Consider the following 25,908-nt stretch of genomic DNA (forward strand, 5'->3'; position numbering starts at 1 on the left):
TGTGCCTTTCTGTTTTGAACCTGGTCAGTTTTGACTGTGGCTGGATGAGTGGGGGGTGGGGGGGAGACCAAGGCTTTGCTATAATTGCCTTGAGCCCAAAGGCAATGAAAAAGCATTGACTAACTGTCCCAAACTTTGGAACGCTGCCCCCTCTTTAGTCTGTTCAATTCTTAGTTGCAATATCCATGTTATTCAGCTAAATTATTGAAACTAAGTTATTTCCAGCTGTGTGTGGGAGGTGGATGGGAGCCAAAGTTGTTGCTTACATAGGCCTTTTCTTTCTGCATTTGTATTGCAGGCAATTTCACCCTCCTTCATTCACACACACACAGACACATATTATGTACGCACACGTGCATGCATGCGCACCCCTTGAAACTCTTACCCTGGTACAGGCAGATGAGTCACCAGTGACTTCCTCTTTTTCAGCCCATAGGAAACGGCACTAAAGCTTCCTTCTTAGTACGCACGTTTTTGGATCCTTTGTTCTCTACTGCACCATTTGCCTTTCCCCATCTCTAAATTGGGGGGGCGGGGGAGTAGAGAAAAGGCTGGTTTTCTCTTTAGGCTTTGCGCCTGAACCATTTCCTTTTTGTACTTTCTTATATTGACTTGACCTCTCACTCAAGCAGTGCTCCTCAGCCATATGGAGCTATTTCCAAATCAATAAGTGTGCCATGGCATCTCTGAGCAGCTGACACGGTGTCCCTATTTATTGTTGATTGCAACAACAATACTAGTAAGAATAATATTAATTTTATCTACATTCCACTCCTGGCCAGAGGCCAGGCTGGCTGGGAGTGATGGGAATTCAAGTCCAAAACATTTGGAGGGCATCCGGTTGGGGGAAGCCTGATCCAGACACTGGGCAGCTATAGGCTGTGTAGCACTCTTAACCTAACCACTACATCACACTGCAGCCGTGTCTACACCAGCCGTCCCTATTGGGCCACATGACACACATCTGATCCCACTGTGATCTCTGCTCCACCATTCAGTTATTCAGGAATATTGCTGACTGGTTTTGTAGTGGTTTTCTCAGCTCTCTCGCTACGGTCCTGAAGTCCACGGCTGGTGTGACCCTCCATCGCAAAGCTGTTGCTGTTCGGGAGGAGCTTCTGGCTCAGTGAACAACCAACCTGGTGTGAGGGGCGTGTGCACGGGTATCGGCTTGCTTCATCACCGAGTGTGTATGTTTTTCTTTTTTAAAAAACCCAAATATAACTCTGTGCAGGAGCGCATTTTCGACTCAGTACCTATCCTCCCCCTTGTGCTGCTGTGTATCTGTGCTGGTGCACATCTCTCAAGAGTTATTTTTTTAAAAAATCCATACCCATCTGCCTAGTCCCATCTACTTCTGCCGATACTCATTCAGAACCGCCATCACGGGGCCCACGTTCTCCCGCAACGTCTCTCCTTTACTTGCAGGAAACTTCCCTCACGTGTGCCCCATGAGCTGTCAAATGGTGGTAGGTGTAGATGAGGCCTGGCTCTCCACTGGTTCTGTGAACATTCCTAATATTCCTCTTAATTTTCTGAAGTCTTGCTTAGCAGGAAAAGCTGGACTACAAACCTGCATTATTGCTGGTCTTATTGAAGAATCCAGATAAACAATTTGAGGACTCCCACGATTCCTTAGAATAAAGTTTGAAATCGACTGGTTTGGTGTAGAAATTAATGGCTACTACTTCCCCCAACCCTTTCCATATAGGGTGTTGCATGGATCCCATGTCAACGTCTTATGTGTGTCATGCACATCAATCTAATGCTTGCTGAGTGTGGTAGGGATACGTCTAGCAGTAAATAATTAAATCAGCAATAGACCACCAGGGCAGATATACCCTGTATCTCATATACCATGTGCCTCACACTTCAAAGACAAACATATAATCAGTAGCCAAACAAGCCTTGAAGTAATCTGTTGTGGACCAAACCCTAACTCAGATATTCTCCTCCAGATACCAAATGGAATTTGGCCTTCTCTGGATAAACTCAGCAGAACGGAATGTGGAAGTCCTATCTCAAGGGGTCCTCAGACCAAGAGTTACACTTCCACAAGCCCATTTTCTTTCGAAGGAAGACACATTAAGATTAGAGAAGTCTGGCTTCCTCCTTAGTAATGTAAAGTGGGGTGTTCCCACTCTTCAGTTAGGCTAGAATACAGTTGTGAAAGGATGAAGCCAAAAAGTCTTACATTTCCAGGCAAAACTGGGATTAATTTATCAAAAGCTGTTTATTTGGAAACTACAGACATCCAAGACAAGCAAAATCATCCCACAATGTATAAAACTAATGGTTCCATGAGATGTTTCTTTTTTTAAAAGTCCCCCCACCAACTTGATTCAGCATTCACAACATTTGGTCCATTTAGGTACAAAATACTTCTAAATCCACCATGAAGTATTTCCCTTCTTCCCTAAGGCCCGCTGTAGCTTGGGAGTGTATGGAGAAAAAGACCTATATGTATTTCCTAAACATCTTCCTGTAGAAAGAAATCAGTACCAAAAAAGAAAAGCATCAAATAGTGACCTTCAACAGCCAGGTAACTCTGGCCGGTCCCTATGCAGTGTTTGGTACAGCAAGCCTAGTTTACTGAAAAGACAGCACATTATTAAACTCGTAATATCTCAAAAGGCACGGAGTCTTTTTGGTTCAAAGATGTATTTAAGCATGCAAATGAAGCTAGCATTATGCACCAATTCTGTTGGGGATTGTCCCTATTGATGCACAAATGAAAAGGGGAATTCGCACTCAGGAACAAATGTAGTTAAGTTGTGGAAACTCTCTTCTCTTAACATTCTTTTCAAGTAATGGAAACTCTGTACTTTGAAGAAAAGGGGTAAGCTTGGGCAGTCTGCATAGGACAGAGATGACTGAAGAAGAAACAGTTTTACAACCAGTGGGAATCTCCTTGACTGCTGAAGTTAATTAGGGCCGTATGATCTCCCAGCTTTTGGGGTGGGGTTAACACTGAAAAAACTGATGTGGGGGATCTGATTTTAATCAGAGTAGTGGCACTGGGGAAATCATAGCATCACAGAGTTTGAGCGGGTTTTGTAGGCTGGAAGGTGGGCAGAAAATAGATCTCCAGATATTTGGGACTTCAACTCTCAAAAGCCCCTGCCAACATGGTCAATTTGCTGGGAATAGAAATCCAAAAATGCTGGGAGTAGAAATGCTGGAAGTAGAAACATCTGGTGATGTATTTTCTGCCCACCCCTGTGTAGTATATCCTCCAGTTCAATGCAGGAAATTGCCAACAGAGCATCCCCAACAGATGGCTCCCTAACCTCTTCTTGAAGGCTTCTGGTGTGGGATATCCCACTCACTGCCCTAGGTAATTGGTTCCATTGTCGAACTGCTCTTACTGTTCAGATGTTTCTCCTAATGTTCAACAGAAATCTACCCTCCTAATGTAAGCCAGGGGTAGGCAAACTTGTGTCCTACAGATGTTTGGAACTCCAACCCCCATCAGCACAACCATGCATGGCCAATGGTAAGGGATTATGGGAGACATAGTCCAAAACATCTGCAGGGAACCAGGTTGCGTAAACCCGCTAGATCTAGTCTTGCCCAGTCTGGGGCAACAGAGAAACTCAGATGTGCAAAATAATGTAGCACTATGACTTCTTGTAACTTGGAACCTATGGTTCTATTAATGTGCCCTAAAATTGCATCTGTACCATACTTCTGATTATGTTCAGCTTGTGACTGATTGCATTCCCAAGACACATTTCACATGTGCGACTGTCAAGCCAGTCATCATCCTATTCCTGTATATTTGATTTATTTCTCTGACTTTTTCTTTGCACTTATATGTAGTACTTCACATTTGTCCCTGTTAAATTCCATTTTGTTAGTTTCAGCCTAGTTTTCCATTCTATCAAGGTCATTTTGAATTTTACTCATGCTTTCTGAGGGGTTAGCTATCCCTCCCAGTTTTGTGTCCTCTGCGGATTTGATAAAGATTTCTTCAACCTCTTCATCATTGGTAAAGAACTTTGAAAAGCACCAAGCCCAGGCCATGCCCCATCGCACCCCACTCAAAATTTACCTCCAATTTGATGAGTAGCCATTGGATACAGTTTTTCAGTCACTTGGAAATCTGCCTTAAATCTAGCAAGCATTTAACTATTTTGCTAACCGAAATATCAAAGGGGTTCTTTGTCAAATGGTTTGCTAAAATCAAAAGATTGGTTCCAGATTTAGTCATACTTAGAGTAGGCCCAGTCTCATTGATTTCTGTGGGTCTACTCTCCATATGACTAAATCTGAAACCAACTCAAAATAAATTATATCCACAGCATGCCCATAATCCACTAAATTAGTAACGTGAATTTTTTAAAAAAAACAACAACATAAGATTAGATTGGCAGAATTTAATCTTGACAAATCCATGCTAGTTTCCATTGATTGCTGCATTGTTGTCAAGATGTTTACACACTGATTTCTTTATCATCTGCTCTACTGTCTTCACTCATATCAAAGTCAACTAACTCGTCTGTGCTTTTCCAAATCCTTCTATTCCCCCCCCCCTTTTGAAGGTTGGGACAACATTTGCCTGTCTTCAATCTTATGTCATCTCTCCAATTCTCCAAGATTTCTCAAGAATGATAGAGAGAGGTTCTGAGAATATTTCAGCAAATTCCTTTAGTACTCTATGATGAAAATCACCTGGCCTTGACGGCTGGAAGACGTCTTTAACCGCAATTCTGACACCTCATTCATGTTAGTTTTGTGAGGTTGAGTTGCCCACAGTTCCCCTTTTGGGAGAAGATGGAGGCAAAATCTAAGCTTGTCCATACTTGTCCTTGGTGGCCTCCCCTTCCTTCCATTTCTTCTGTGTCCTTATTTTCAGTTCAACACTAAGCTTTTTTTGCAACCACATTGGCTTTCTTAAGATGGAAACCAAGGCCCATGAGAAATGGTTGAAAGCGCTGGGTGGGTTTAGGCTAAAGAAGAGACAATTAAGGGGAGACAAGATAATAGTCTTTAAATCTCTGAAAGGCTGTCACAAAGAAGTTGGAGTATACCTGTTCGTGGTTACTCCAGAAGGCAGGACTAGAATGAATGGATGGAAATCCCAGGTTCTGGATAAACGTTAGAAACTTCCCAATGGTCCACGCTCTTTGCCAGTGAGACAGGCCGCCTTAAGCGATGGGCTTCTTCTTCACTGGAGTATTTTAAGCAGAAGCTGGATGGCCATCTGTCAGGAATGCTATAGTCAAATCTGCAGTGTCTTGGATTAGATTACCTCAAAGATCATTTCCAACTCCATGTTTTGAAGACGAAGGCCTTAGCTAGACCTACCATGTAGCCCGCAACAGAGGAGGGAAGATCCTGCGATGTGTTTATCACGAGATCCCTCCTCTGTTTACATGCGACATGTGATGACCTCAGAAGGAGAGGCGTCGCACCTGCCATTTTTTTAAAAAAATTAAAGGGGCAGCAGCACACAAACACTCGTGCGTTAAAGGTAAGCAGTTTTTAAAAGTTTAAATTAGTTTCCCCGCTCCCCCCACCCTACCCCGATGGGTGGAGCACTCCTGAGGAGCTCTGCGCCCGCTGCGTGGCTCCCAGCAAGGAATCGCGTGGAGCCAGGTCCACCCACGGCACCCAGCCACACGTTCCGCGGTCTCAGGCTCAGCCCGGGACCACAGAAAAAACAGGGCCGAAGGGGAGGGTGAGATCCTGGGGCAAGGGAGGAATCATCCCTCCCTGATCCCGGGATCCCCTGTGCGTCATGTGGATGCACAGGGACGATCCCGGGGACCACCCCTGGGTTTCGCCCAGTCTAGCTATGGCAAAGATAGCTGATCCCTTGTTCATTCCACTACATTTTGAAAAAGGGAGTTGTCTGCAAAGCATGCCCTGAATTTCTTGGAAATTCCATGCTTTGCAGGTATTGGGATAGATGAGGTCCACAATTGCTACTAATGCTTGCTTCCTTGAAGCATGTGTTAGTTTGTTTCACGAAAACCGCTTCCATGGCCTCTCTGATATGGCAACCTGTAGAAGGTTCCAAACACAATGTTGTTTTTATTGATCTGTATCACCCTGCTAAATTCAAAGGATTTTTTCCCCTTTGCCACATGTGGCGTACAGATGTGTGGTAAAGAAGATGGCTCTATCAACTCAGAGATATTGTGACTATGGAGGCATTAATGCTAGCCTAAAATCAGTATCATCAGCATCAGCATCGGAGAATGGTACTACAAAGAGTGTCAATAACCCAAAATACATCCTAGGCTGCTGAGTATAAGAACAATACAGCTATTGTATTACAAAAGTAGAACTTAGCAGATAAGCAAAGCGTAAAAGGGAATAATGTTTTGTTTATTACGGAAGTGATGAAGTTTAGCAGAAGTTTATTGTTTCTTTGGCTCTCTTTTTTTCTTTTCTTCCTGAGGAGTGTTTATTTCCATTGTTGAGTGTGGCATGCAGATTCAGATCCGAGGAAGTGGGTTGTTTGTTCAGTGGCACAAATGTTCTATCGATTTTCCTTTTCCTAAGCACAGACCAAGGGGCAGCATGTCATGTTAGCAGTTGAAATCCATGGGATTTACTTTGGAGTAAAGTAAATCCACTAACCCTGCCTGTACATGAACTACAGGTGTGCTGTTCCCTTACTCAAAAGTAAATCCCATGGATTTCAACTGCTAACATCACATGTTGGCTTACCTTTGAGGAAAGCCCATTGAACAGAGAGAGTCTTACTTCTGAGTAAACACATATAGAACAATGCAGATCATGGAAGTGGGGAGGGAGCTTGTGGCTGCAAAGAGAAAGAGGAAAAACAGCTGCTACTTTGGGCACGGAAACACAAGAAACATGCCCCGAGGAAGGTGATTGGCTAAGGAAAAGCATATGGAAAAAAAGGAAAGTTTCTTACGCTGCAATCAGCCATATAAGAGAAAATACAATGACTTATATGGGTAAGATCAGAAAATAGAACGACAGAAAGGGTAAGCGATACAGAGACGACGTTATAAGGCAAGCGCCATGTGGTAAGATAAGACTCAATACACAATCAAAAACGTTTATAAGCGGTATATCCAGCTTAGTGTAGATCTCCCCCAGGAGGGTTCTTACATGGAGATGGCAGGTGCAGCACAAAGTCAGGGACTCACAGCTACTCTTCCCGGTCCCTTTCTCAATGCCATGGAGAAAGGCAAAATGGCTGGGATGTGTGGAGCGAAGATATCACTGGGCGTGGCCACACCTACTGACATCATCTTGTCTGTGGAGGGCCTGGTGGGAAGAATTCGGCCACCCACCCTAGAACTGTTTTGCATCCCTGGTATTTATGATAGCCTGTCTTTCTGTCATCATGGATCAAATCACTGCATATATAGGATTCCTAGGGGTCTCCCATTCAGGCACAGACCTGCTTAGGTTGAACAAGGTTGCCACATCACCTGCCTCCAGACGCATGCTTCCACCTCGTATGCGTCCAAATTCACTACAAAGCATTACCCTTCCTCTCTGCCTCTCTTCTGAATGGACTTGACAAATTTGGAAAATACCTTGCAGTTTGAATAGACCCTTGTTTACCCCCAATTCTCTCTTAAGTAGTAGAACTGTTGGTGGCCATATTTTTAAAGTTCTTCTTCACTGATATGCATTGCAAATTTGAAATTCCTCCAGCACAGCAACCCTTTTGTGTAAAATGCACACGCCAGGCTAAAAGTGCCAGTAAAATAATGTTGGCGGTAATTAGTTGGGTTAAGATCACAAGTGCTTCCCCTCTGCCACCTGTGTGCTCCAAACAGATTTACCACCACTAAATAAGGGATCCGATTGTTGGCAGAATGTTTGAGGAGGTTATAAATCTTGTTAAGGAGACAGCGTTGAGCAGCCGCCTGAATGGGTCTCTTGTCTTCTTCCCTCTGTGTGTGTTGCCTTCGCGCTGCTCAGTGCCAAATTTGGGTCAGCACTCAAAATTTATAGCATCCAGGGCACATTCTTATCTCTGCCACCCGTGTTACTCCTGGGTTTTCATCCGAGTCCACAAGTTTCTGTGCAAGGATGCAACGTTTGTCCTTCCTCCAGCTTTTCACACTGTTCTAATCCAAAGGCTTTTCAGGAAACGTTTTTGACTCTCCCTTTTGTATAAATTGCAAACCTTAAAAGAGGGAGAGGGGAATAAGCAATCTTATTCAGTAGAGGGAGGGAAATTGTAGTTGGTTCTGTTTGTGTATCTGTTCGTTGACCTACCATTTATGATGCTAGCAAAGGATATTGATTTTGAAGGCTGAAGGTGTCCACATCTAAAGAACTTACTCAATGCCATGTCATTCAGAGTTACATAGTGTATTATCCTCATCATTATATTTAGCATTTATGCAATGTGTTAGAGCAATAGTTCTCAATTGGTGGGACGCAGAAGTAGTCTAGGTGGGGTGTGAGATCTTCACGACAGTTACTAAGAATTCACACTCCCTCAATCCCCAAGACCACCTGCAAGTATGACACCAGAGGCCTTCAAGAGGAAGCTGGACAGCCATCTGTCAGGGATGCTTTGAGGGATGCTTTGAGGCGGATCCCTGCATTGAGCAGGGGGTTCGACTCGATGGCGTTAGAGGCCCCTTCCAACTCTACGATTCTTTGATTCTATGAGGTCCTACTTGCCATGGATTACCCATCTTTGATTTTTTGGCATTCTTGTTGTAACTTTTTTTTAACTACTATGGGAATTACTATTATTGTTTGTTTGTTTAGGTTTTAAAGCCATAGCAATAACATTTACTCCCAACAACACTACTGCCGTTTTTAATGTCCTTCAAACTAACCATAAATGATAAATATGAAAGCCTGTAAACATATAAATATCCTTCTTGGAAAAAGTGGGCTTTTTGTTTCTGTCATGGTGGAATCCAGGTTCTTCTACTTTTTCTGCAGGGTAGCTTGTTAATCGTGTAGCATGGCTTGTTAACCACCCAGAACAACCCAACAACAAGCCATGGGTTCTCACAGTGGCTTGTCTGAGAAAAGTAAGCCACACTGCATGGTTAACAAGTCACCTTTCTCCTTGCTGCATTGATTTCAGTGGGTCTACTCTAAGCATGACTAAGGCTGGATAGAACCCAAAGTGAATCATGAAACTAATAACATCTGTACCAGATATAGGTAAGCTGATGCGCTTGAGGTATTTTGGACTACAACCCCTGTGATCCCTGACCATTGGCCATGCTGACTGTGGTTTATGGGAACTGTAGTCCAAAACATCAGGAGAGCCCTGGGTTTCTAACATCTGATCTATACAGATCAATCCAGTCTTCCATGGAGCAGAACCATAGTTACTGTAGCACAGAATTTTGAAAGAGGTTTTCTGCTTTGGATTATTTGTTTTTAAACCAGAATACAGGCTGTGCTGAGTAAGATATGTTTCCAAAATCTCCCTCCTCTGGATTTATGTACTGTATACATTTGACTGAGCCAGCCTTCTGCATCCGAAAGCCTGTAGATGAGAAACCGCCATTTGTGAATGCAAGATAAGAGTAGGCTTAGTGTAGGCTCCCATGTGCTTTGATCTGACCCTGCATTTCCACATAAGGAAGAATTTGCATTAGAGAGCTGTCAACATCACAATGCTGCATGCAACACAGCTTCTGATCTGTACCATAAAGCCTGCCACATCATGAACAATATTTGAAATTATCATCCTCTGCTCCAGAGAAAAGAGATTACATCTCCCTGTTCCCGTGCCCCTAAAAATACTGATTTTTATTTGATTTTATTTTTAAAAGATCGCTTCATTCAGAATGTGCCATCATGTGCCCTCCGGTCTTCAGGCATATCGTCTTCTAATTATTTATGTGCAAATGCCAGCATTAATTGCTCATCTCCTATAGCACAAGCACAGTCTCACTGATTTCCGTATTTTATACTGGTTCGGAATTCACATAGTCCCCAGGAACGCCCAGGGATTTATTGGCAAATGATAACAGCTTGATCCTACCATATGTCACAACCAGCCAAAAGTACAAAAAGATATCTTAAGAAAACATATTTATTTCTTTTATTTAAACCATTTTAGCCGCATTTCTAGACCCCTATCTTCTCAACGCAGCTTACAATTTAAAGCACCATACAAATTAAATATAACAAATTCAACTTTGCAAACCAATTCATTGAACCAATGACAGTAAAATATGCACAGAACAAAGATGCCTTAAGAAATACATTCTCCCAAATCTGCCTGAGCATTCAGCATCTTTTCTGAAGATGGCGGCTGCATTTTTAATTGCTTTTTGGCTGACAGTTATGACCTGCTTTGCTGAGCAAGTTCGTGTGGTCTCTGACTGTTGCTGTGTTTTTGTTATCTATTACTTGCTGCTCTATGTTTTTGTTATGGCATTTTGCTACAATGTCTAATTATTTTAAACTTTTTTTGTTTTGTTGTTTACCATTGATAGTTTATATGAGAGCTGCTTTGTATAGAGAAATGGGCCATAAATCCATTGATATAAGTAAATCAATCAAATGAAGAAAAAAACACTAGGGGTGTGCTCTGCTCCATTACGGATCCCCGGATCCAAAGCTGAGTGGGCCGGTCTGGACCTCCAAAGCCTGGTTCCGGAGTGGATCGAGGGAGGTCCAGATCGGCTCGAAGCTTTTTGGACTGGTCTGAAACTCTGGATCCAAGTAAGTGAGGAGGGGAGGTTACCTGGCTCCCCTGTCTGCCATCGCCGCACGGTCTGTGAGGCGACGGCGGGGGAGCCAGGTAAGTGGGGAGGGGGGCTTACCTGGCTCCATCATGGTCCGGGCGGCAGCTTCAACTGACGCCCAGGCCTAAGACCATCTCAACAGGCCCTGGGCCCCCAATTTCTCCTCCCATTCTATCACAAGGCAACTTTGCACTTGCAAGACACTAATTATTCGTGTCTTGGCACCTGAGGCTTACATGGATCGCAGGCTACGCTGGTACAAGTCAGTTGCTGACTTGTTAGGATGCTGGCACTTTGAAGGTATCCCCTGTCCCTGCTGGGTGGCAACTTGTTGTCAGAGAGGGGGTTTCTGTTAATATTGTAAGACTTTGTGCAGTCACAGGCTGTCTTATGCAAATGGTGGGTTCCATCCCTGTCCCTCAGGCCTATGCAAACCAATAGGCAAAGTTACACAGATGAAAGCAGGTACTAGTCATCAGCTTTCTGTTTGTTCTTTGAGAGTAAGCCATAGAATCATAGAATAGTAGAGTTGGAAGGGGCCTAAAAGGCCATCAAGTCCAACCCCCTGCTCCATGCAGGAGTCATAGTGACCTATGATCTGGAATATAGTTGAGGGGCTGCAACGTTTGCCCCAGGCAATGTGGTCCACCAAAATTCCTAAAACCTAGTCAATCCCCTCGCTTCTTAATAGCCACTTCATCAGCTGTTATTGGCACATGAAAAGCCCCAGCTGCTGATTTCTGCAGAAGAGCAAAGGCAGGCTGCTTTTTCCAGTCCATTGGCAACTCAGCCTTCCCCTATCATAACGACAGGCATTTGATTCATTTAATAACACTGACTGACTTTAAGCACTAATTAGCATTCCTGTGTAGGATACTCTGTTGCACTTTGTTTCAGCTAAGCCTTCTTGGGGAACACAGAATGCGTTTCTGAATCAGAACTTGACCCTGCCATTTTGCTGACTCTTCTAAAGGTCCTGACTTGATTAATCATCCTCTACATATCAATGAGACAATGTATGATTAAGCATTCATCCTTCCCAATTTAGTCTAGTCTCCAGGTTTTGAATGGAACCAGAAGACCACTTGGCCAAAAATGTTCCATTCTTCTTTGATGACCTTTCTACTTGCTTACTGCAATCTTGCCGTTTTGTAAGGTTCACCTCTGTATCTCAGTGTTTCTCCTTTTAAATTTCCCCAAAGGTTGTTGGGGTTTCTTTTTGCTTTTTAATTCAGGCTAAGCAGTTTTGGTGGGTGGTGATGTTGTAATAAGTGTCTCTTAACTGTGGACCCAGTAATGCAATCTGGATGAAAATGTAAAAATAAGCCATGGGGTGGGATACGGGGGACTTTTAACATACTGCTACAAAGTTGTGAAATGAACAGCAATGCAATATGTGTTGTGGGCTATAGCTTCCTGGAGGAAGGAGCAACTCTCCAGATGTTTTGGACTCCAGATGTTTAGGACAGTCCTCTGTCAGCCCTCCCAGTAGAGGATTGGACTCTAAATCAGGACGCTTGCCCAATACTACCTTTGCATTGCAAGCAAAAGAAATTTACTTGATATTGTCAATAACTACAGAATAAATGATCTAAAATCCGAATTGTGTGAAGTGGCATAATCTGCATAATGTATACATAATTTGCTCTTGGCAGATAATTTTTCTTTAAAATAAATAAATGTGCCTGCAGAGCCCTGAGTTTAAGAGATAAAGGTGACAAATTTGGCCAGACTAATCCTGGACTAAACTGTCATGTTGTGTTCAAACAAGAACCTTTAAACCATGATAGATAGATAGATAGATAGATAGATAGATAGATAGATAGATAAGCAGTTTTGCATGTATGAAGGTGTGGCCCTGGTTTTGTGACTCTTTGAAAGGATGGAACTTCCTTCTCACAGGATAGTTCCCCCCCAGCCCAATTTTATAGCTGGGCCAGCAGTTCAGAAGTGAGTCAGGGTAAGAATTAATTTGACACTGAATCACCCCCAGACCACTTCCTACAGCAGCCTTGCGCTGAAGCTGTCTCTCTCCCATAAGCAGCCTGACCTGAACTTCCTCATCTTGCATGGTGCAGCCTCGAAGGGCCCATGGCTCAGTCGTGGGGGGGGGGCACTTACATTCAGCGTGTCCCAGGTTTACTCCATGGCATGTTCAGTTAAGAGTCTGCACCTAGTGTACAACTGTCAGTCCGTTCAGTTTCTGTGCATGGAAGGAGGGGGCACCATCCATCCCAGGCAGCAAAATGTCTCGGACTGGCCCTGCAGAGACCAGGGTGGCTGAGAAGGTAGAAAAGAACCACAGGGCTGATAGTGCAGAAGACAAAATTCATGAGCAAGATGACCCAAGAGAATGGGTGGGCAAATTCAGGAGGCCTAGGAGACATTCCTCCTCCAACCCCCATGAGCCACAGTCTGCTGGGTTACCAGAAAATTAATTTTTAAAAATTAATATTTGGAGGGGAATCTTTAATACCAAAATATTGGTATTGATCACTACGTTCAACATCTAAGGTCCTTCTCTGGGTGCCTACTCTGAGAGAGGCTCAGAGTGTGGCAACGAGGGACAGGGCCTTTTTGGTGGTGGCCCCCAGACTATGGAACAATCTCCCTGACGAGGCTCGCCTGGTGCCAACGCTGCTATCTTTCCGGCACCAGTTTAAGACTTTCCTCTTTGCCCAGGCATATAGCGGCACATCTTAATTAGCAGCATGTTTAGTTTTTTAACGGCTTTTAATGCTTTATGTGTATGTGTTCTGTGTTTTAGAATTTTAAATTTTGTATACTCGTTTTTATCTTCATTTTAGAATTTCTGTAAACAGCCCAGAGAGCCCTGGCTATGGGGAGCGGTATATAAGTGTAATAAATAAATAAAATATAAATAAATAAATATTGCAATTTAGCTTGTTTCCTAGCTATATTGGACCGTTTTAGGGCTCCGTGGCAACTAGGAAGCCCCAGAAGGACCAAATTTAGTTTGCAAAGATGCCAAACTGGACCTTTTTGGGACTCTGTAGCGTTACAGATGCCATTTTTACTTTCCTTTTTTCCCCCCGGGGCGGCAGGAGCCACATGCAGGCCTTGTCTTGCCCACCTTTGCCCAAGACAATCCTAACACTGCTAAATGTTCCCCGAATGAACTGTACCAGGGTAAAACCTTGGACTCGTCACCACTAGTACAGTCGCCTTCCTTCCTCATTCCTCGGATCTTTGATACTTCCTTCTCGTGGCAAATGCTTCCTTTTCCCCTCGTCTCTCAGCTTTGCCTTTTCAGCAGCGTGTGTGTGTGTGTGTGTGTGTGTGTGTGTGTGTGTGTGCGTGTGTGTGTGTGTGTTTTAAACTGCACCCAGCCACTAACTTCCCTTTGGATATTTTTACCAAATGCAGCTACCTCTGGCTCAACCGGCATGGGGAAGTTCAATCATGCTGATGGGCTGTTTAAAATGATATCGAGGATTGCAGGGGTGCGGCATAGTGGTGGAGCCCCTGCTGAACAAGCACGCTGAAGGTGCCGGGTTCAATCCCTGCCATCTCCAGGTGAATCCTGCCTGAGAGCTGAATTCATTCTCTCTCTCTTTCTCTTCTGTATCTGTGCCAAAATCTCTCCCTTGGAGCTGCCAGAGTCACTTCCTCATGGCATAAACTGAAGGTGGATTCTCAGAAGGATGTCGGAAAGGATGGGTTAGAGTTCATCGAGGCCACGAGATTGCTACTCAGTACATCCGTAGAGCGGGTCAATCCATCTCTTTATTACTCAGAAAACTCACTTGAGGAAGTCAGATGGCTGCTATAATTTCAACAGCTTTTGTGCAATCAATTCAATAGAACAGCTGATCCCTGGCTAGTTCAGCAACCTCTACCGCTCCTAAATATCCCGTTTTAAAACCGTAGGAAGGTTTTTTTAAACAATAAATAAATCATAGTGCTTCCTTTGCTACCCATAATTCGAAAGACCTGAAGGAGGTACTCTTGGGGGTGTGGGGAGGGGGCCTTCAGAGGAACACTGGAAGCTGCCTTATACTGAGTCAGCCTATTGGTCCATCTAGTCCAGCCTTCCTCAACCTGGGGCGCTCCAGGTGTGTTGGACTGCATCTCCCAGAATGCCCCAGCCAGCTGGCTGGGGCATTCTGGGAGTTGTAGTCCAACACACCTGGAGCGCCCCAGGTTGAGGAAGGCTGATCTAGTCCAATACTGTCAACACTGACTGGCAGCAACGACTCCCTAGGATTTCAAGCAGGAATTTTTCCAGCCCTACCTCGAGATGTCACTGGGGATTTGAACCTGGGACCTTCTGCATGGCCCCTCCCCCATTCTTACCATGTGAGGTTTTTCAAGAGCAGAAGTAGGGATTTGATTCCAATGAGGGGGGGAGGAGTCGTCTCCTTTCATGTCGAAAATGGGAGGGGAGGCAGTTGTGCGCACATATCCTATTTGCCTTCCAACATGGTGAGAGAAACTTCTTTCTTCCAAATCAACATGACAACCATTTCCTTTCCTGGCTATCTCTGTAGCTCCAGATGGTGCATTTTTAAGCCCGTTTAAAAACCGCAACTGCTGTGTGTCTTTTTTACATAAGCATCCTATTCTTTTGAACTACATCCCTAGCTTTTAAACGAGGGGTCCTCTAAGCATCACATCTTTCTTTCTTGCGTCATTCAGGCACCCTCACCGTTGAGTGGCTCTGGGCTGTGACTCCTGGGCTACCATGTGGCCTGTAGTCAGGGCCAGTGCTACCATAGAGGCCACTCAGGCAGCCGCCTAGAGCGCCAAGGTAAGGGGGGCACCGAACGCCACACCTGGAAGCTGCTGTCCCACAGCAGCTCTGAGAAGGCGGCTTCCGGGCGCACCGTTCCGAAGTCGCCCGCCCGCCCTAGCGTCCTGGTTTCGCTTCGGCTGGGCGCCCACCCAGCTGAAGTGAAGCGAAGCCACCCCCACCCCCCACTCCAGCATCTTGGCTTTGCTTCGGCTGGGTGGGCACCGAAGCGAAACCAGAATGCTGGGGTAGGGGGGCAGGCGGGGGGCTTCGGAATGGTGTGCCCGGAAGTCGCTCTCCCAGAGCGGCTTCCGGCCGGGCGCGCCGTTCCAAAGCCACCCCACCCCCACCCTAGTGTCCTGGCTTCGCTTCGGTTGGGTGGGCGAGATGGCGCCCCGCGCCCAGGAATGCTGGGGTGGGGTGAGTGGGTGAATGCATCTGCCTTGGGCTCAAAATAGTCTGGCACCAGCCCTACCTGTAGTAAGACCTGGAAGTGGACAACTTGGCTTATCCCTAGCTGTGCTAATCGACAGTCCCTTCCCTTGTGCCCCTGTGATGCTTACATCCCCAGAGCTCTGCGAACGGCAACTCGATCCAAACTCCTGATTATGTGCATTCTTAGACTGTCCCTTCTCCTCCCTCGGAGCCAGATGGGTGAATGATCTCATTTAGCAAGAGCAGAAGATCCCTTTAGAAAAAAGATGCACACGAACCAGCCAACACATTTTTCTGTTTATCCGTCCCAATGCTTTTTCTTTTTTCCTAAATGAAACCGCTTTACTTCCCACCCTCGTTTTGATTTAGCGAAGCAGCAGATTAAAGGCTCAGGCACATGTGCAAAGGAGACGTGGAGCTTCTGCAGCAGAGGCACCGCCACCCTTCAGCCTGCAAGAGATTACGTAACGGCGCATCCAGCACAGAGACGACCCCCCTCCCCCACGCCGGCATCTCTTTTCTCTCCTCCTCTTCCCTTCTTCTTTTTTGAAATCACATGTCCAGCTTGTAAGTTGCTGCTGGAACATCCTCGGAGAGGAAGGGAGCGGCATTCATTATGGCCACTGTAAATTAAATTCAGCTCCAAAGCCATTTCCATTCCCGGCTTGTTTGGTTGCTGCTTTATTTTCCTGGGCTTTTCCTTGTATGTTTTGTGCCGTTTGTTTGTTTGTTCTTCTGTTGAAATATGGGGAGAAAAGATGAAAGCTAGATATTTGTTTGATCCAGTTTTCTTTCAATTCTATCTAACCTTAAGTCCAGGATGGAGCATGAACCCATGTACTCAGGGGTTCTCATGAGGTCTTCCATCCAGGCACTGACCAAACCTCAAACTAGCGTCCCAACCTGATGCCCTTCACATGTTGTGGACTACAACTCCCATCACCCCCTAGACAGCATGCTCAATAGTCATGGGTGATTAGGGTTGTAGTCCTCAATATCTGGAGAGCGTCAGGTGGGGAGGGCTGTCCCAGACCAACTTAACTGTGCCAGGGTAGCTAGATCACTGTAGCCAGACCATGCCAAAACACACACACACATTTCATCTTACTTTTCCGCCATTGAGGTAAAGGCAGTGCATAGTACTTCTATCCTCACAACAATCTTGTGAGGTAGGCTAAGTTAAGAGAGTGTGGCTGACCACCCAGTGAGTGTCATGGCTGAGATGGGGTTTTCAACCATGGTCTCCCCTGTCCTAATTTGATACTCTAATGGCTACACAGTTAGATGTAATCACTAAACTATGACTACTGTATGTTTGATCCCTCCTCACCTATACGGCAGGGATATGTAGGAGTACCTTTGGAAACTGCAACGTGTGGAATCTCCAAGTGCCAGCGAAGTCCATGTGTAGGCACTGTGCCAGCCCCATCGAGACGAGTGGTGTTCCAAGTCTGGGGCTTGGCCAGCATGTGGAGCATGAATGGCTCTTCTAATGCCAGTCCTTTTCTCTATGCAGAGAGAGGCGCAGCTATCTCTGCATGGAGAAGAGCAAAATGGGCGTGGGCTGCGGCCAGATGACCTCAGGGTTGATCTCTCCCCCTTCCCCATGCTATCTGGGTAGCCAGGAGATGGCCATTTCAATGGCACAAATGGCTGGTCTGCACAACCGCCTCCAATGCGGGCCCTGACAGTCACACACTGAGGCAGCTGTGCATCTGCATGCTCCGCCATTTCCTTGCACGATTTCCAGTGAGCATGGGCGCACAAGGAAACTCCCTGGTATCTTGCAAGCACCCTCTCAGACTCTCAAATTACACACCCAGGAAAATAAAGTGGAGCGGGATTCAAAGCGCCCACCCAGCTGCCATGCAAAGGGCTTATAAATTAATTCCGTGGCTAAAGCAGCAGTATTCAGAATGTAGGAGAAGAGGACGTACAGCTAGATATTGTAGGACGTACAACTAGACCTAGATCTATTCTCAAATGAATGAAGGCTGGGTTCCAATTGTTCGGCGAAGAGAGGGAGTCTGGTCTTCCTTTTCTTGAGAGCTAATGCCTCATTTCCTACTGCAATAGCTTCCTTTCAAGTAAATGGAACATCACCATTATACCTTACATTTATTGACATGAACCTCTGTATTGAGTGGATGTACTCTGCGGTTACCGCTTTCTCTGTATAATGGGATTTGTGGGAAGCTAAAAACTCTCTGCAGCCATAAATGTTATGTAGCATGAAGGGGGATGTCTGCCTTTTCCCGGTAAGCCTTAACAGGAGGTGGGGGACTTCATGAGGTCCTTCAGACTCCCCCCATGGGCCACAATCTCCTGAAATATTATTTTTAAAGTGTGTGTTCTTTACCGGGGGGGGGGCGGGAGGCACCTGGAACATTGTAGAGCCCTTAAAAGGTCAAATCTAGTTAGAAAACAGCTAGATTTGGTCTTTTGATTACTTTTTACTTTTTTCCAGGGTCTGGGAGGCATTGGGGAGGCTGCCCACCCACGCCTGAAGTGTTTGTGTATAGGACTGGCAGGGTGCCATTGCGCTCACGGCCTGCATGTGGGCTTTCCACAGGCTTCTGGTTGGCCACTATGGGAACACAATGCTGGACTCCGTAGGACTGGTCGTATGAAGGATCTGGAACCTGCGTAAGGGACAAATGGTGTTGAAATGAATGGGGGATGCACTGGTTGTGTGTGTGTGCGTGTGTGTGTCCCCTTTCTTCAAGGAGATCAAAGCAAACAGTGGCTTTCCATTCGGGAAGTGCAAATGAGTGATGTTCAAGATCTACAGGATTCTCTAGACCAGTCTTCCTCAACCTGGGGCGCTCCAGATGTGTTGGACTTCTGGGAGATGCAGTCCAACACATCTGGAGCGCCCCAGGTTGAGGAAGGCTGATCTAGACAACAACGTCTTGCTGCTTGTCTCGGGCCCAATTCCCATCTGCATTTACGATCGCTGCTCACTCTCCGTGAAAGGGAAACTTGTGGAAATTGAGCAGCAACCCAACAGGAGATTTGCACAAGTTTCTCCAAATTCGCGCAAATGTCTTAACTTGCACAACATTCCTCATAGACTGAAGTGGGGCTGATTCAGTCGATGGCTGTTCAAATTAGGAAATTTTGTGCAAATCATACTGGGAATTGGGGAGACGATGAATGTGAGCACGCGTCCGACAATTTGCAAATGGTTTCAGTGGACGTGTGGTCATGCTCGCATTTGGAGGGTGATTGGAGATGGGGCGGGGGGTAGCTTTCCCCTTCCCAAATGCTACAACAACAACACTAACACACACACGCACACATGGCTGCCGCTCAATATGCTTTTGCATGACCATTAAGTTTAGAATAAAAAATATTTTTTAAAAAAAATATATTATTTGAGATTATTTGGATGATAAATTAGTTGGCTGGCTTTGGCTCATGTGAATTTTAAATAATTCCTATTCTTTCAAAATTTGCATTTATTGATATAAATGAGCATGTGCAGATTTTATGTAGAGTTGTGCCTTACAGCCTGGGCCCAGAATAGGACTGTCCATCATTGGGAAATCCATTCCTGTTTTTGGCTCAACAGAGAACCAGAAGCATTGCTGATTCATTTTGCATCTTTGAGCTTTTCCCCGAACTCTGGGGACATTTCGCGCATTTGGGGGCGAGGGGAAGGTCCTACGATTTGTGCAAGTCGCTGAGCAATTTGCACAGATTACTGCCAAATTTGGCTGTAATTTGCGGAAATTGTTCAGAAATGTGTGCAGATTGCAGAACCTTCCCGAAAAGAAGCGCAGAATTTCAACAACAACGAAATTGCGGACTTGCCCAACTTCCTGCTGATTGAGTCGGGTGCTGCAGCAGGAACAACATAAAGTCCGGTGGGCGGAGCCCGGAAAAGCTCACTGAACTCCCCCCCCCAAATGGATTTCTCCGACATCCCAAATTGTGGAAATGTCTAGCAATGCTCATTTCTACTGTTTGCTCGGGGTGGGTGGGGGACTAACATGCTTTAAAGAGTTGCTCCTTGGCTCTCCTAGTCTCGGCTTGCAAATCTGTAAATGGCACAGAGACTGGAAAGACGCCACAGGTCTCTGGTGCTCTTTCCCCGAAAGGAAGCAGGCCCGGTAAAAGGCTGGCTGCTGCAAGTTTCTCCTGTTCCGAGAAGTGGGGGGGGAGTGGGCTGGGGGCGGCGTGCTGTGTGCTGTGGTGTTTCCCAAGTAAAAAGCTCCTCTTCAATAGAATGAGTCAGCATGAGTTGGGGGGGGCAGCTCTTTCCTGCTTTGCCGTCTACAACTCTCTGCATTGGGAGAACGGAAGTGGCAAGCGACTGAAAGTGGTGCGTCTCGTTAGCCGTCTCTCCTGCATGGCTCCTGGCAGGTTTCTTCCAGTGGTGAAATGGCTCTCGGATATAACATCCAGGAAGATCTTGGGCAGAAATGAATTTTTAATGCAAATAGATGCTTGGTGCCACCGATAACCCGAGAAAGGGAGTCAGTTGCTGGAAAGTGTTGGGGTTTCAGGTTGCGTGGTTGCAAGCCAGAGGACACGTGGATGGTGGGAGCCGTTTAGGTCGATCTAGGAGAAGGGCAACGGAAGCCCTGCTGTCGGGTTATAAGGCCTTGTGCCCCCCCTGCATTGGAGGGTTTGACTGTTTAGCCTGGAGAAGAGAAGATTGAGGGGAGACATGATAGTACTCTTCAGATACTAGAAAGGTTGTCACACAGGGCCAGGATCTCTTCTCAATCATCCCAGAGTACAGGACACAGACTAATGGGCTCAAGTTACAGGAAGCCAGATTCCAGCTGGACATCAGGAAAAACTTCCTGACTGTTAGAGCAGTATGACAATGGAACCAGTTACCCAGAGAGGTGGTGGGCTCTCCCACACTAGAGGCCTTTAAGTCGCAGCTGGACAGCCCTCTGTCAGGGATGCTTTAGGGTGGATTCCTGCATTGAGCAGAGGGTTGGACTCGATGGCCTTAGAAGCGCCTTCCTACTCTACTATTCTATGATAGTATGTTTCTATGACTCCGGGTGGGGTGGCGTCAGTTCAAATTTCCGCTCACCCAGGGCAACCGCAGGCTGGTCACTCTCTTGCAGCGTAATCTTCCTCACAGGATTGTTCGGATAAAAAAATGGGTGGGGGGGGCATCGTACCCCTCCCCAAGCCCCTTTCCTCAGGATATAAATAAATCACTGTCCGACCCTCGGTAGAGGCCCCGTAAGGAGCGGCCGGCAGCTATAATTCGTCCATCAAACAGTTCCGAAGCAGGCTTTACTGTCGACTCAAGGAAAACAAAGGCAGCTTGTTTAGACAAAGTCAGCAGCTGGAAAATAAGAACCGGCTACTTAATTGCTCTCAGGCCCCTTTCCCCACCCGGCACCCCGGAGGGTTCCTGGAACGGAGCTGTGACTGTCCAGAAAGCAAAACTCTGGACTCCCATCACATTGCAGCTGCAGCTTGTATGCAGAAGCCGTTTGTCATGGAGCAAGCCAGGATTCTCTGGAGGAATCCTGGGGGTGGCGGGTGGGTGGATGGGGGAGAAATGGGCCCACCAGCCAGCCAGGCCCAACCTGCTGCTTTGCAGATGTGTTGGGTGGCTGGAGAAATCCCCAGCTTTTGGAGAGCACCAGGTTGGAGGAGTCTGGGCTAAATCCCACGGACACACGTGGTCTGGAGTTCAGGGATGGTTATTTACTTAAAGCCATAGATTTTATGTTATGTTGTCTCCATGGAGACTCTAATTTCTCATTCCTCTGGAGTCTGCTTCCCCGGTTATTCGGTCACGTTTGTCAGCACATAGAAATGTCCAAATGAAAACAGTCTTTGAAAGCAAGCAATTTTGTGCGGGGGAGGGGGGGGGGAAATAGGATTCCAGTGGGGATTTTTAAAAAGAAGAAGAAGACACCAAGGGAGAATTCCAGTACAACAAAGAGATTATAGTGGCAAACCTTTCCATTGCTTTTTTTAAAAAAAGAAAAAGGAGAAAAAAGCTTGTTCAACGAAATGACAACAACGCACCTCTCGTCTGCCATCTAGTGTTCAAAGCAGCGCTAACAATGGTCCCTTGTCTCGTTCCCTGCAGACAGAAAGCTCTGGCATCTACAGGAGGCCGAAGTGTCCAAGCAGCATGTGACTGGTTGGTATGAATTAATATATTCTAAAATATGCAACACCTATTTATCTATATTCCTTGTACTTGTAATAGGAGCGTAGTCCGTCAGACTAACTAGTTTGGTCCTGTGGAACTACGCTGACAGGCAGCAGCTTTCTGGGGGCCCCAGACACACACACACACACACACACACACACACACACACACACAGCCAACATGGACATACTGTGGACTGAACCAGTGACCAAGCATACATACCATGTGGCTCACTGCTGAGCTACAGCCACTCCTGATGCAAACTCCCTCCTGGCTTTAACAGGAAAACAAGACAGGCTTTGAACCCAGATCTACCCAAGTCCCACTCCAGCGCTCTAACCACTACACCACACTGTGTCTCTACTCTTACAGGTTAACATATACAGTAGAAAGGTGCATTCGCACTACATAATTTTTGTGAATCGCCCAGAGAGCTTCGGCTATTGGGCGGTATAGAAATGAAATAAATAAAATAATAATTAATAAATAAAATAATCTTCCTTCATCTTAATAACTCTGCAGACATCCTGACTACAATGTCCAGCCCACCATTTTTTCTCCCATCCTATCCTGCCCTGTCTTCACCCCCCTGCTTTTTGTAACATCTCACGCAATGAAGAGATCTGGAGCTCTCAAAAGCTTGTACAGTTGTTGTGGTCTTTGAGTTGGGCTAATAAAGGTATTACACCGTATGGGTTTTGCAATCATTGGCCTCCAGTCTGTTCAAAGCAGTTCAAAATGAACCTCTCCAGCATGTGCAATAATAAGATATACACTACATGGCACCTTAATATTGATGTGCATGGCTGGGTGTTTTCATGCATGTGCATTAGAGAGTAGATGCATTCCATTACCTACCCAGAGACATAACTTCTGGAGATCCTGCAGAGGAAGTTGAACATCAACTTGCAGTGACCAAATTTTCACAGCAGCAAAAATAGGGACAAACTAAGAGGCAGCGATTTATCAAGGACAGCAATCAGAAACTGGGCACTATCCTTAGTAAACAAGGACAGTTGGAGCATATGGTAACATGCAGTTCTACCACAGCGCTGTTATCCACGGCAATTGGAATAGTGTTGCTGTACTTGGAGGCGCACCATGTGCTCCCACATCAAGAACTGCATCCAGATCTCTGTGGGCATTGCTGCCATCTGTGCATGGGGGATTCCACCCACATTCTGGGCTCCTAAGGGGGCCCCACCCAGCTTTCCCATCGCATCCCCTGAAATACTGCTCTAGAAAATCAGCAGCAGGGAGACTCCAACGCTTCATAAAGAGCTGCACACAGAACAAAAAATCTGAAGAGCCCTGGCACAGGGGTACATGCATTTTATTTATTTAATTTTACTTAAAGTGATTTTTAGGCTGCCTTTAAGGGTAGAACCGTGTATGAATGCAGGAATTTTGGGCTGTGGGCTGTTAACTTTCTCCCCCCAAGACTGAAGGTGCATTGTTGTTTGTTTTTTATTTATTTATTTGTTGTTTTCTGCAGAGGACATCACAGCCTCTGCATTATTCATCTGTTGCATTTTGTTTATTGAACTTCTTTGCTCTCTTCTGCACTCCTAAAACGTCCATTCATCTCCCCTGCTGCAGGCTGTTTTCCCACGTCTGTGACCCTTTCCTCGACGACTCCCTGCCTCGGGAATATGTCCTCTACCTGCGTCCCACGGGCCCCTTAGCACAGAAGCTCTCCGAATTCTGGCAGCAGTCAAAGCAGCTGTGCGGGAAAAACAAAGCCCACAACATCTTCCCCCACATCACACTCTGTCAGTTCTTTATGGTGAGTCAGCGCTTTCCCTTCGCCGCCTTGCGCCGTTCTGCGCCTGGTCGAAGCCGAAGGGCCCGGTGTTGTGTGATGCTGCTGTGTGCCCAACGACTGGAGGAATGTACCGGTTAGCGTAGGACTAAATTACGCGGGATGCTAAATGTGTCTCCTTTTAAGTTGCATGAATCTACCTGCATATGTGGCGGGATTGTCCCCGATTGCAAAGGTTTGGAGCCAGGGCTTTGCCTCCGCCAGTGAGGTCACGCAACATTCCGTAACGATATCTGCAAAACCCGGGACCACTATCTCTTTATGTGGATTCTAATACACATATAAGACATAAAAAATACCCCTTCTGATTTGTTTTTCCTGGACAGCAGCCAGGTTAGCCATAGCTGCTTACTGGAAATCAGTCAATATACTTTCTCTTATCATGTGGAAACAGAAAATTTGGGACCTTGCACTAATGGAGAAACTCACTAAACATCTTCAGATAGGAAGAGGCCCAGTAGAAATTGACACTTTTTATGATATATGCTCTCTGTTCACTGAATTCGCTAATATTGGGAAGCATGTGCAACAGCTTCCTAAGAACTCTATTAAGATGATGACTGATCACTTTACCAGATAATCTTGCTTGTACCAAATAGAGACCCTGAGTGATCAGAAAGACTGTAAAGAAATTGACTAACATCTGGTGCATTTGGATTTGTGTCTATTCATTCTTACTTTGAAACGTTCAATAAAAAAGAAGGAAGAAATGCAGTTATAATGGGGCTGCTGGAGATATCCTTGATCTATCTAAGCCAGGTGTGTAGAACTTAAGGCCCTGAAGCTCAAATCCAGGCCACCTGGTGCCCCAATCTTGCCCTGTCGGGTTTCCCAGATGCCATTCTCCCTCCGCCCCCATCAGCGATTGTTGGGTGGTTTCCCAGCCTTAGTACATTTTCCCCCATTCTAAAAATTTGGAATCATAGAATAGCAGAGTTGGAAGGGGCCTATAAAGCCACTGAGTCCAACCCCCTGCTCAATGCAGGAATCCACCTTAAAGCATCCCTGACAGATGGTTGTCCAGCTACATCTTGAACACCTCTAATGTGGGAGAGCCATGGGTTCCATTGTCGTACTGCTCTAACAGTCAGGAAGTTCTTCCTGATGTCCAGGAAAAGGAAAAACTTCGACTGTTAGAGCAGTATGAGAATGGAGCCAGTTACCTAGGGAGGTCGTGGGCTCTCCCGCACTAGAGGTAATCAAGAGGCAGCTGGACAACCATCTGTCAGGTATGCTTTAAGGTGGATTCCTCCATTGAGCAGGGGGTTGGTCTCAATGTCTTTATTTATAGGCAAGAAGAGCTTTAAGCTAAAATACACTTGGTATTTGTGGGCTGCCTCCTTTTTCCTTCAGTCCCACGGACCCCCAGAATGTGGCCCCCAGAAGCTTTCTCTGAACTGGAATTCAGCCCTCAGGCTGAAAAAGTTTCAACACTCCTGATTTAACCCAATTTTTTTTTATTTTTTTAATGCTGTACCATGTGGTTTTCATTTTTGTGAACTGTCCAGAGAGCTTCAGCTTTGGAGCGGTATAGAAATGAAATGAAATGAAATAAATACTCTGCTTGATAGTAGCTCTCCAAGATCTCCAAGACAACATTGGTTACTGGGTGGTATAGAAAGGTAATGAATGAATTAATTAAACTCTCAGTCTGATCCTGTTTTTGACAAGTGATGCAAAGCATGTACCGTACCACCGAGCTATGGTAACCCCAGCTACATTATTATTATTATTATTATTATTATTATTATTATTATTATTATTATTATTTATTACATTTATATACTGCCTCATAGCTGAGAATCTCTGGGAGGTTTACAAAGATTAAAGAGTTTTCGCAAGGATTACTGATAAAATGAATGTTGTGGGTTGTTACAAAAGGACTTTTTCCCCTTTTCGACATTGCAGGGAAATCACAATATCAATGATTTAGTACTTAGAAGTTTTAGCGGGGGGAAACCTGAAAGCCCTGCAGTTTGTAACGTGGAACATGGGATCTAGCCATCTAGGATAGTCTCTTGCATCTGTAGAATCTGGGGACACTGAACTAATTTGAAATAAGCAACAACAAGTTCCCAGCCCTCAT

The 25,908-nt window shown here is 45.6% G+C and overlaps 2 protein-coding genes across 2 annotated transcripts in view; both read left to right on the plus strand.

The window, feature by feature from the left end:
* Positions 1–25,908, plus strand: part of UBASH3B (ubiquitin associated and SH3 domain containing B) — a 62,009-nt gene that overhangs the window by 19,390 nt on the left and 16,711 nt on the right. Inside the window, exons 2-3 of the mRNA XM_063139189.1 lie at positions 21,935–21,988; positions 23,600–23,786. Of these exons, the coding sequence (XP_062995259.1) occupies positions 21,935–21,988; positions 23,600–23,786 (241 nt within the window). The remainder of the gene's footprint in view (positions 1–21,934; positions 21,989–23,599; positions 23,787–25,908) is intronic.
* The window catches only part of REXO2 (RNA exonuclease 2), a 261,646-nt gene continuing 255,253 nt past the window's right edge, over positions 19,516–25,908 (plus strand). Inside the window, exon 1 of the mRNA XM_063139188.1 lies at positions 19,516–19,521. The gene's annotated coding sequence lies outside the window, so the exon portion shown is untranslated. The remainder of the gene's footprint in view (positions 19,522–25,908) is intronic.

This window comes from Elgaria multicarinata, chromosome 12, assembly GCF_023053635.1.
Source record: "Elgaria multicarinata webbii isolate HBS135686 ecotype San Diego chromosome 12, rElgMul1.1.pri, whole genome shotgun sequence".
Classification (NCBI taxonomy): domain Eukaryota; kingdom Metazoa; phylum Chordata; class Lepidosauria; order Squamata; family Anguidae; genus Elgaria; species Elgaria multicarinata.